Here is a 12,122-nt window from a genome sequence, read left to right as displayed (position 1 = left end):
GGGCGGGGCCCGCCCCGGGGCGGGAAGGGCCAGTCAGAAGGAGTTTATCTGTGCACATCCAGGCACCGAACAAGTCAGCAAAGGATGTAGCACCCGGGAGCCCGCTTCTAGCAGAGGCTGCACTGTGACCTGTATCCCCGCCTCAACATCCCTGGAGAGAAAGTTCATTCAGGGGAAGAAGCAGCCTCTAGTGTTTCCTGTGCAGCCAAGGCCTCCCAGCCTCTGTGAGGTCCTCATCCAGAGGGGCTGGAGGACCCCCAGAGAAGGGATATGAATGAGCAGGGGGGGCTGCGCTGCGGCCCCGCACGGACCGCCGTGTGTTCATAGCCCTCACCTTATTTCTCATGGCCCGGAGGAGATCTCGGACAGAGCCGCCTTTATAGGTTCTGAATTTACGCAGATCTAGGAAAAAAACAAGGAAGGCAATGTAACAGACAAACAGATTTCGAAAGAAAACAATTCCTGGGGCTCCTGGGGATCAAGCAATCGGACCAAATCATGACCTAACTCCATTCTTGTCACTGACAGGCGCACTTCCCCAGACTGAACCCCAGGGCGGCAGTGTTAGTCTGAATTCCACCTCCCTTTCTCACCTGCGATCAGAAATGACCGCCGAGGGCATGACACCTGTCACTGACCTGTCACTCTGAGAGACAACTGGGACACACGTCAGAGCAATGGTGTGACCTGTATCCAAACCACAGGAAGCCTCAATCCCAGAAGCAGTATTTGGAGCCCCAAACGGCCTGGAGTTGCCGTTTCCACGTCTGCTTCACAGAAACAGCTGCTGTTTTTGCACCGCTTCCACCAACACTGACCCCGGGGGCACCGTGAGGTCACCTGTCTGGAGGGGGACAGTGATGTTCTCCCTCCAGTCCATCTTCACCACAGCCCGCCCGCCGCGCTCCAGCTGCTTCACTATCGGGCCGTCTAGGGACTCCTTCTCTATCCGGTCACTCACGTCCTGGGAGGGAGACAGGGCAACAGGTAACAGTGTGCAGAGGCTCTGAGAGCCAGAGGACGGACACTCTGAGTGCAGGGACGGCCACCCCTGCCTGAGCCTCAGCCCAGAGCCGGGCAGCAAGCGTCCTGCCTTCTCCCCTGTCCATCACCTCTTCCCCGGGAGCAGCCCCGTCTGCCACTCGCTGTGGAGAGGCCGACACGGACCATCTCCCCCTCAGACCTGCAGTGCCTCGCCCGTGTTTCACACATACATGCCACACAGGGCCACGTGTGCAATCCGTATTCATCGATGAACCAAAAAAAAAAAAAAAAGGTCCATTTTGATTCTCAACCTGTGACTTTTGTGTACCCACTGGAACAGGACATGCTCAGAGCCATGACTGATGCAGGCTTGTCACTCCTCATTCAAACAATTAGGAAAGACAGACGAAGCCAAGACTTCTTTCAGAGGAAAAAAGCTGGTGACAAGAGTGTGGGCTCTGGAGGCCCCGGCCCTGCATCTAAATCCTGCTCGGGGTCCGAGGTATGCACCTGAGCACGGGCCTCTCTGAGCCCCGGCCAGTGAGACAGGTCCACCAAGCAGCCTCATGGGGCTCACGGGCCCAGCCACTCTGCAGCACGTGGGATCTTCCCGGACCAGGGCACGAACCCGCATCCCCCGCATTGGCAGGCGGACTCTCAACCACTGCGCCACCAGGGAAGCCCTGGCTTTTCTTTCTTTGATGAAGATGAAGTCAGACTGGCTGAACGTCTAACTTGCAGTTGCAGGAAGAAAGCCTTGGTGGGGGGGGGATTGATGGTCAACTCAGGTACACGGGGGGCACATGGTGCTGAGCTGCAAAGTTGGTACAGCTAGTGACGCGGACGGAAGCTGGGGGTGTTCGCAAGACACGTGACTTGGAGATACTGAGAGTTTACATCCTAACCCTGGTGGGGTGAAGGTCCCTTTGTGTGAGCTTCATTCCTGCTCTATATCTTGTGATCATCAAAGTGACCTGGATAGGGACCTCCCTGGTGGTCCAGTGGCTAAGACTCTGCGCTCCCAATGCAGGAGGCCCGGGTTCGATCCCTGGTCGGGGAACTAGATCCCACATGCATGCCGGAACTAAGAGTTCACATGCCGCAACTAAAGAACCCACATGCTAAGACTAGGGAACCCGCGTGCCAAACTAAGCCCTGGTGCAGCCAAATAAATAAATAAATAAAAAGGACATTAATCAAAAAATGTTAATAATATTTAAAAAAAACACACATACAACAAAGTGACCTGGCTAGTGTGAAGGTCCCTGGAAGACACCTGACCTCAGACGTAATGTTATCGCACACTTAGAGTACAGTATAGTGTAAACATGAATTCTTATATGCACCGGGAAACCAAAACGTTCATGTGGCTCACGTTATTGCGATATCTGCTTTATCAGGGTGGTCTGGAGCCAAACCCGGTCTGCCCGTATGGAGAAAATATATTAAAATGTCAACTGTGGTTATCTCTCGGTTATGGAATTACGGGGTCATTTGTTTTATTCTTTGTCCTTTGCTGTAGTTTCTGGAAAAAAAACTGGAAAGGTTACATGAAAATTTTTGATAAAGGAAACAAATGTCTCCACCTGGAAGAACTGGAGCTGCTTTTCTAGGCTCCAGAAGAACGGGTGTTTCAGCACATGCTTCGCTGACGGGCGCTTCTGAGGATCCATTGCAATCATCTTCTCTATTAACTCCCGGGCAATAACGTCTTCTACAAAGGAGGAAAATAAACATGCGACTCGTTATTACCAAAAACCCTGACAGTCTGCATGCCCTGTGACTCAAGGTTCTACGGACAGGAACTCAATCCAATAACATAAGAGCTTGCACAAGACTTCAGCTAAGGAGAGTCCTCACTGCGCGGTTAGTGAAAAAGAGTGATTGGAAATGCTTGATATCAGAGGCTCGGGTGACACCATTGTGCCTCCATGCGCTGGACTGCGGGCCACCGGGATGACGTGCTGGCTGAATGCGGACGGACGCAGAGAGAGTCAAGATGAAGTTTAAAAACGAGCGTGCTGCAAAATACTATGCACTACTTAACCCCATTTTTATAAAAATATGCGTACGTGTCTAGAGAGATGATCAGAATAGTAGACACAAAGGTATTAGTAGCAGTCATTCGTCACTGTATAATGGGATTCTAGCCTTTATGCTAATCTGTTTTGTCTCCAGGGAATAAGGAAAATTAATCCATGGGCAAAACAGTGAGATGGTTTAAATTTTTTCAAAAGGCAACAGTGGGGTGTCACGGGCCAATTATAACGCGGGAAACCCTGAAGTCAGGCAGGAAGACTTGTCACCTGCGTGCCTGGAGAGCGAGGACCCAGCCCGTCTGTCCTCAGCCCAGGCCGCACGCGCTGACCACTGGCCCACACACGAGAGCCCAGTGTATGCAGCATGGCCTTTCCGTCTCCCCAGACGTCAGGGCAGGAAGGGACCTCAGATTATTTAACCCTCAAGAGTCACAAGCTGGAAAACAGAGGTCCCCCAAGGGGGCCTTACCCAGGTCACACAGGTCATCGTGTGACCTGAAGGAACCTGGGAGCTGCTTGGCTTTAGAAGGTGGCGCTTCGAGGACACCCTACCCAGCCCTCCACCAGCTCTGGACCCAGTCGTCAGTTCACTGAGGCCCACAGGGCAAGCAGCTGGAAAGAAGGGCCTCTGGGGAGTCAGAGCCGGCCCCACCCCCGCCTGCAGGGGCCGCTCCCGAGGCCCCCCAGCTCTGCCACCCGCTCACCGTGCTTCTCAGGGTGCAGGCAGTCCAGGCTGCAGGCGCCCAGGAGGATGTTGGCCTGCCGCTGCAGGGACTTGCCAAAAGGGTGGCTGCCCTCAGATATCACGTAGTAAAAGACGCAGCCCGCAGAGAAGATGTCCACCGTGTAGGTCTGAAAAGAAACTCGGGGCATCAGAGGGCTTCAGGGGAGAATTCTCATTCTACGTCAGCAGCAGAGGAGGGGGTGTTGCTGCTGATTCTTCCACCTAGAAGGTGCCTTAGGAGAGCCGGCTGAAAGTTCTGATGGCCTCAGAGCGGTGCTGGGTGCCCCGCAGGTCCCACACGAGTGCTGGAGGTCCCAGTGGAGAACTGGGCTCTGGACCCAATGCCTGTGATGCCTGCTGGCTCTGCCACTGGCCCTCGGAAGCCCCTTGGCCACTCTGCGCCTCAGCATCCATGACCATGAAATGAGGATGACCCCATGGGGCTGTTGTGAAGATTAGACGCACACGTTAAGTGTGGAAACGGTGGCTCAAACCAGTGTTCGGCCCACAGGACGCTCTCTCCCTGCGGGTAGTTATTCCTCACCCAACCAGCATGCAACTCCTCGTGGGCAGGAATTTCTGTGCGTTTGCTTCCCTGTTGTACCCCCAGGGACTTCCAAGGTGCCCACATATGACAGCTCTTAACACTGGGTTAATAAATGAAATAAAACCAGTTTTTGGTGGGAATACCTTGGTGGTCCAGTGGTTAGGACTTTGCACTTTCACTGCCGAGGGCGCGGGTTTGATCCCTGGTCAGGGAACTAAGATCCCGCAAGCCACGTGGCGTGGCCAAAAAAAAAAAAAAAAGAGTCTTTGGTTCAAAAACAGTCCCAGAGAACATATGTATATGTATAACTGATTCACTTTGTTATACAGCAGAAACTAACACACCATTGTAAAGCAATTATACCCCAATAGAGATGTTAAAAAATAAATAAATAAAATAAAATAGACAAAAAAACCCCCAAAACAGTCCCAGAAAAAGATTAGTTAACAAATTTCCAGTGAGCTCACTTTGATGTTATCTAATAACACGTCTCACTTATCCCGTGAAACCATTCCATGCCTACAGATGAAATGTGTGTGTATGACGCCTAGCATGTCTACATGGGGTGTTACACTGGGATGGCTCCCGAGCACGGCGTGGGTCCCTCACGTCAGGCCCCACCACTCGGATTCTCCACCAGACAACGTGAGGCTCTAGCGAGAGAAAGCCAGGAGCTCGTCACCTTCCTCACTGGAGAAAACACACCCTTCACAAGAGCCCTGTGAGGTGAGCAGAGCGAATGTCACCATCCCCAGATGAAGACACGGACAGAAAGGCTCAATGACAAGCCCAGGGTCACTGCTGGATAGCGACAAACCAGGACAAGATGCAGGTCTTATTCCTGAGCCCAGTCATCTTTGTTCTACTTCACCAGAATGTTCCTTAGGTGGGTGACAGATTCAGGACAGGAGGAACAAGTCCACCACCACTGAAGCGCTCACCTGGTGGCCACTTCTCACCTACTGACTGTGTCGTTAATGCTCTCCGTGTTCCGTTTTCTGCAGCCCAGGCTGCCTGACTCCCCAGCATCCTTACCACTCATGCTGCCCCCTGGGGGCTTGCGTCCCACATGCTGGGCCCCTCTGCCCCCAACTCTATGGGCTCATCTCTAGGCTCAGTTATGTTCTTTCCCAAACTCATTTCTGCCACTTGTCCTTGTAGTTTAAATACTCCATAAGCTGATAGAATACACGGGCCGCCAAGTTTGAGGTAAGCTGAATCTTTGGAAAGACTCAATGCGAGGGAGTTGCTACAAAAACTGCTGTGGAATTAGATGTGGGAGACTCAACTGTAAGCGACAGGACATAAATAGCTGAAAGCTGGGATTCTGCTTCCAAATCGCTTAGGAGGCATCTGAAATGTCTGAGTCTCGATCGAGAAGTCACCGAAGGCATGTGAATGTGCTGCCCGCAAGCGAGGAAACGAACAAGTCCATTCAGTTGGACCCAAGTCAAAAAAAAGATCTCGTCTTACATCAAAGACTTCCTTAAAGAGTCACATTACTTACTTTAAGTTAAAATAAAATATTTAAGGTGTGTATGTATTTCCTTATGCTTTTTCATCGTAACTGACCTTTTTGATTAACTGACCAGCTGCGGTCCCCAGTGAGTAGGATAAGAGGCTCCACTGAATCTAATCTATTTTAGGATGGCTGATCCCATCCAGGTCTGGTCGGGGAGCGCCAGATAATCCTCCAATGTCTTGCTGGGCTAGAAAGCAAGGTGCTCAGACACGACTGGGCTCTCAGCAAAAGGATGCAGGAGCCAGCGCGAAGGGGCTCCTGTTGGCCAAACTGGAACAATTTGAGTACCAAAAGGAATAGGAACAAAAACAAACAAAAATGAATAAGGACTACAATGGACTATACTGCTATTTTTTAAAAATCCATGAGTCCACAGAGAGAGAGAGAGAAAAGGAATATAAATAAAGTTCTTCTTTACAGAAAAATGTCAGCTAATAAATGTAGACTTTCTACTGAATGCAGTGATTCAGGCAAGGATTGCCCATGGATGCTGAACCATCAGGTGAGTGACTGTTGGTAATGCGATATTCACGCTCTGCCAGAGCATCGCCCCACACAGTCCTAACAAAGGGGAGATGCCAGTGTCACCGCCTGCACCAGCTGCTTCAACTCGGCATCACCATTAGGGATGCAGTAATGGTACAACCCGACTGGGACTGTTCTTACCAAAAACACTTAACTTGAATCTAGTCAAGCCCTTAGACCTATGTCTAGTTCACAGGAATACAAGGAACAGGCAAGTTAAATACCACCAAGAGGAAATGAGTGAGTGAATCCCGAGTGAGGCATTCCACAGAGAAGTGCCCCGACTCTGCAAAGAGCCACCGTCGTGGGACAAGAAAGCTGGGAGAACTGTGTAGAGGAAAGGAGATAGTTGAAGCGCCATGTAACGTACACACCTAACTGGGTCCTGCTTTACAGAAACCAGCTCTATAAGAGACATTTGGTGAACAACTGGGGAAACTTGGATATGCATTGAACACTAGGTATCAGTGGAAACAGTATTAATGGCTGAGGCGTGAGCACGGGTAGGTGGTCAGGAGGTAGAATGTACCTGTCCTTGGGAGACGTGTGCTGAGTTGTTTAAGGTAAAGGGCTGGGAAGCCTGCCACTCGTATTCGAATGGTTGCAGGAACAGACAGAAAGTGAAAAATAAAAAAAAAATATAAAAAAAAAAAAAAAAAAAAGAAAGTGAAAAATACGGACGAATGTTGAATCTGGGTAGAGGTACAGAGGTATTCACTGCTCTCAATTTTCTGTATGTCTAAAAATTCTCAAAATAGAAAGCTGGAAAAACAAAAACAAATTAAAAACAAAATGAAAACCGGAAGTTTGCTCACCTTACGCAAGTCCTGATTTTCCAGTTGCCCAAAATAGGGGGGGAAAGGATTGGAAGAGTACGGGGGAGAAAAACAGACAACTGCCTACATTCACCCCTTTCATTCCTCTGGACAGGAGACAGTGTTAGAGTGCCGGCAGAGTGCTGCTGGGGGAGAAGCTCTCCGCTACAGAAATGTCCCTCTCTGGCAGTGAGCGCTCCAGCCCACCCCTCTGGGCCTGGAGGCTCTGAATCCCCCGGGAACAAGAGGCTGCTTCCGCAGTTTTCACAGAGCCACGCCTACACTCACGGGGTTCTCCTTGCAGTCTTCGCTCAGCATCTCCGGGGCGATCCAGCCTTCTGTGCCGGGCACCCCTGAGCGGCGGCTGAAGCTGTGTCTGCCCACCGCCAGCTTCTTACAGAGGCCGAAGTCGGAGATCATGGCCTTGATCCTGCCGTGTGCGCTGGGCATGGAGAGGAGGATGTTGTGTGGCTTCAGGTCTCTGTGAACTAACACAAAACTCCAGGTTAGTGCCGTGCTTGGACTCCTTCTGCGATGGGGATGGGCCCTCCTCAGATTCTCAACAGACCCGCTGCTGCCTGTAAAGGTTCTGGCTCTCAAATGTGTTAAGTCCTCTCTTTCTTCAACAACAGGGTCCCGGTGAGGCAGCAAAGAGCTTCGACAGAGGCAAGGCCCACCTGAGCAAGTTGTCCCCCCGCCTGATAAGGGGAGGCTTCTCACCGATGTTGAGGGAGTGCAGGTGGGCCAGGCCCGAGGTGGTCTGCTGCAGCAAGGTGATGGGCTCCAGGCCGAGGTGGGCAAAGTCTTTCTGCTCCACGTACTGCAAGAGACACAAAGGCTTGGTCACGGCACAGGGCCCTCAGGACTTCGCTCCTCAGCATACCTTCTCTCTCTTTTTTTTTTTTTTTTGCGGTACATGGGCCTCTCACTGTTGTGGCCTCTCCCGTTGCAGAGCACAGGCTCCGGACACTCAGGCCCAGTGGCAATGGCCCACGGGCCTAGCCACTGCGCAGCATGTGGGATCCTCCTGGACCGGGGCACGAACCCGTGTCCCCTACATCGGCAGGCGGACTCTCAACCACTGCGCCAGCAGGGAAGCCCTCTCTCTCTTTTTTTAAGTGATTCAATTTTATTTAGAAAAATTCGGCCCGAAGGTTTTTGCTTTAATAAACATTTGGTATTGGGTCAGCTCGTTTTCTTTGATCATATTTTAACAAACAAATGGGAAGTTTTACTGACAATATTCTCCGTTCAAATCCGTATTTTCCAGCAGACTTTCTTTTCCCCTGAAAGACTGACTTAAAACAAGCAAACAAACAAAGCTCCAGCTTACTAGTTTATAATGAGATGACAAGAGGGTAAGAAACCCAAGTTCATTGCCTCCTACAGGTAAGCCTGCAATGAAGCCAAATGATACTGAAATATCACAGTTGCACAGCCTGGAAACTGCGCAAAAGGGGTTCAATGGATTATCTTAATGACTCAAGTCATCAACTAGCATCCCCCTAGCCCACACCAGCCCTGACTGGCGATGGGAGGAAGGATCGACCAGGTTTCCTGGAGGCCAAGAGGGAGAGAGGTACCAACTGCAAAAGCACAGACTGCCCCGGGCAGCCAAGGGGACCACACAACTAAATCTGGGGAGAGGGAAGTGCTCTACATTTCCACTGTTGGCGGTTAAAATGGGTACATACCCTTGTCAGCATGCATCAAGCCATACACTGAAAACGAATACGTTGTATTGTAACCTCAATAAAGTTACTAAAAAGAAATTTAAAAAATAAGTAAACTGGCAGTCCCTAAAACTGCACCCGAGCTGCCGGGAGAAGGGAGCCGACCGTGGCGCTGGCAGAGCCGTCGGTGACCTGGGGCCACCCACCTCCTGCAGGGTGGCCGCGCACAGCTCGATGGCGATGTACTGGAACTGCCGGTCCCTCTCGGTGCAGAAGTAACGGATCACGTTTGGGTGCTCGTCTGACTCTCGCAGCAGCTGGACCTCACGGTCTGCGAAACTAAAACACTCGGGGAGGATCCTCTTGACGGCCACGTCGCGGTTGTCAAACATGCCACTGCAGGACGAGGAGCGGGGTTGGCTGTGGAAACGCCAGGAGAACCCTGGGCCTGCGGGACTCCTTCCACCTGATGCAGCGTCTGCCTCAAAGGCCTCACAGCCTGGGGGGCCCTGACCAACTGCCCAGCGGCCCCGCGGCCATCACTTCCCTCTGTGGGGAACTCTTCCATCTGGTCACTGTGATGACCCCACTGTGCCCCTGGAGCCGATGGGAGCTTGCACGTGAGGTGGTGAAGGCTCAGGGCTCTCCAGGCCACTCACCGGTACACAATTGTGCCCTCGGCTCCGTGGCCCAGGACGTCCTTCGGACAGAATGAGATTTTCCCAACTATCACCATGCTGGTTTCCTCATCTGGGACAGAACAGAAAAAAGGACAAACATAACCTAACAACCTTGAGGCTACAGTGGCTACAAGCTTCCTGAGCTCAGACTGAGGGGTCCTGGAGAGCAGGAGCTGCTGGGCCCCCTCCCCAGTCACGCCCAGGGCCAACTCCTCGCCTGCCCCTGCCCCTGCTCTCTGTTCCAGCTTTTACTTTCACTACTGTGAGGACAGAAGCCTGAAGACAGGGCTTCTCTACAGATCCACCCAAAGGTCTGCACCGGAAACATGCAGGTAGTGCCGGGGGATGCGTGAGATGGAGAGACCAGTAGCAGAGTGTCCAGCCTGAGACTCAGGACTCTGAGGTCTCCTGCACTGGTTCCACATCAATCCCCTCAGACTATCGGCCCTGACCACCGGCCTGAGCCCCCCTCCCGCATGAAAGCAGACCAACAGCTGCACCTTTGCACGTGGCCACCGGCTGGCCTCGGGGTGCTCTCAAACCAGAGGGCCAGTGCACCTCTGGTCAGCAGCGACTCTCAGCCCTCTGTGCAGCAAGATGGAGGGAGGGCCACGGTGGCTCCCTCTGCAGGGCAGAGGCCTCGGGATGGGTCAGAAGCCCCGCCCCCGGAGTGGGGGGGGAGGGGAGGTGAGACCTCGGTGAACCCTTGGGAACAGCACTTCGTAATCCCGTGGAGGCCCCCAGGAAGGGCATGGGGCTTTACGGTCCTCAGGTCGTGCTCCCGCGAAAGAGAAGGCGGCACCAAAATGGCAACTCGCTTTACCCTCGTCATCCTGCTCCGGGAAGGGGCCGGTGGCGGCCCTGGAGGTGGAGCCGCTGGAGTGGAGCGAGTGGTTGGAGACTCTGGGGGACGTGCTGGGGCTGCTGGTGGCCGAGCTCTCCGAGTACTGTCCGCACGAGTCCAGGAGGTCGGTGTCCTGGGCTGCGACGTCTCCAGGTGGGTGGAAGGGCAGTTGCTGCTGTTGCAGGAGCTGGATCTTCTCCAGTTCCTTCTGAAACCGCTGGTGCTGGAGCTGCCGCTGCTGACGTCTGCTCTGGGAAGAGAAACCCACACCCCGGCCAGTGCAGCCCAGCGCGCAGCGCGCAAGCGGGCGGGACGGGGCAGGCTCCTGCGGCGGAGGAAGAGGGGACGCTTGAGGTGACCCCACGGGGCAGGATGAGACCAGTGAGAAGGCCGCGGGGGGGCAGAGCGATCGGAGCTCTTCCTGCCAGTTAGACTTCCCAGTACAGCCCATCCCCCAGCTGGAGGGGCCCTTCAGGGGCAGCAGAGGAGGGATTCCACTGGAGGTGGAGGGCTGGGCCAGATGGAGGAGGTTCCAGTCAACTCTACAATTCTGGGACTTTTATGAAAGTGTGGGGGACTTCCCTGGCGGTCAAGTGGTTAGGACTCCACACTTTCACTGCCGAGGGTGCGGGTTCAACCCCTGGTCGGGGAGCTAAGACCCTGCATGCCCCAAGGTGCGGCCAAAAAAAAAAAAAAATCCACAAAAGTCTGGGAATTGTTGGAAGAGTGAAACCAAACAGGAAGAATGGGTACCAGGTGGCTGAGAGTGTGGTGGACACAGGGAAGACCCAGGCCTGCTGTCTACCACGGCCGTGCACATGACAGAGGTTGGTGCACAGATCACCAGCAGTGCAGAGGCGGGGACGCCACTGGGGCTCGGGGCCACCTGGCCATCTGCCCACAGCTGCACAGCCAGGATGTGGCAGAGCGGGGCTGAAACACAGGGAGCCTGGCCGAGGTCCCACTCCCATTTCATCATGCTGCCTTCCCCACACCCCACACTCTTCTCATTTAGTCTGTACAATTCATTCCATCATACTTTGAAGTGGCAGCGACCTGTGATTATTAATTACTACCCCATGCGTGGGAAGGTGGCTGCAGGGATGGGTGTGTAGCCAACACCCGCCTGGGAGTTTTCTAGAGATCTCGCTCTCTTTCTTTCAACTTGGGTTGTAATCCTGGAAATTCCATCTACTAGCTGAGTTACCTTGGGAAAGTTATTTAACTTCCCAGAGTCAAGTTTCTTTATTTGTGGGTAGGGGATAGATAAGAATAAGAACTGGGTGAGGCTAAAAAAAAAAAACAATGCAGGTGGACACATTTTGACAAATGGAAAATGCCACAAAGGGCTTGTCATCCTCATTCCTCCACGGGGATGTGAGCTTTTGGAGCACTTGTGTTCTGAGGTGGTAAGGTTTCAATGCTCCAAGCATCTTGATGAAAGAATGTTTCTCCAGGGAATTCCCTGGTGGTGCGGTGGCTAGGACTCTGTGCTCTCACTGCCGAGGACCCAGGTTCAATCCCTGGTCGGGGAACTAAGATACTGTTAGCTTTAGCTGTGTGGTGAGGCAAAAAAAGAAAGAAAGAAAGACTATTCCTCCAGAATATTTTATCCAACCCACAACCTACTCAACTATGTAATTTTAGCCACTTATTTCCAACTAGAAAGTTGAAGGAATAACCGTGCTGCCTTTCTCACTCTATCTGATGTCTCTAACAGGCAGGTTTCTTTTTTTTTTTTAAGATTTAAAAAATTTTTAATGTGGACC

The 12,122-nt window shown here is 52.6% G+C and overlaps 1 protein-coding gene across 1 annotated transcript in view; it reads right to left on the bottom strand.

Annotated features, from left to right (window-relative positions):
* ERN1 (endoplasmic reticulum to nucleus signaling 1) overlaps positions 1-12,122 on the bottom strand; it is a 43,838-nt gene that overhangs the window by 6,002 nt on the left and 25,714 nt on the right. The window contains exons 12-20 of the mRNA XM_024760701.1: positions 10,333-10,603; positions 9,489-9,579; positions 9,036-9,225; positions 7,877-7,976; positions 7,445-7,644; positions 3,728-3,875; positions 2,571-2,698; positions 841-964; positions 335-402 (exon numbers count right to left, since the gene is read on the bottom strand). Coding sequence (XP_024616469.1) covers positions 335-402; positions 841-964; positions 2,571-2,698; positions 3,728-3,875; positions 7,445-7,644; positions 7,877-7,976; positions 9,036-9,225; positions 9,489-9,579; positions 10,333-10,603 — 1,320 coding nt within the window. The remainder of the gene's footprint in view (positions 1-334; positions 403-840; positions 965-2,570; positions 2,699-3,727; positions 3,876-7,444; positions 7,645-7,876; positions 7,977-9,035; positions 9,226-9,488; positions 9,580-10,332; positions 10,604-12,122) is intronic.

This window comes from Neophocaena asiaeorientalis, unplaced genomic scaffold (assembly GCF_003031525.2).
Source record: "Neophocaena asiaeorientalis asiaeorientalis breed wild unplaced genomic scaffold, Neophocaena_asiaeorientalis_V1.1 scaffold30, whole genome shotgun sequence".
In the NCBI taxonomy this organism is placed as follows: domain Eukaryota; kingdom Metazoa; phylum Chordata; class Mammalia; order Artiodactyla; family Phocoenidae; genus Neophocaena; species Neophocaena asiaeorientalis.
The sequence above is the reverse complement of the archived record's forward strand: the minus strand, read 5'-3'. Positions and strand labels throughout refer to the sequence as shown.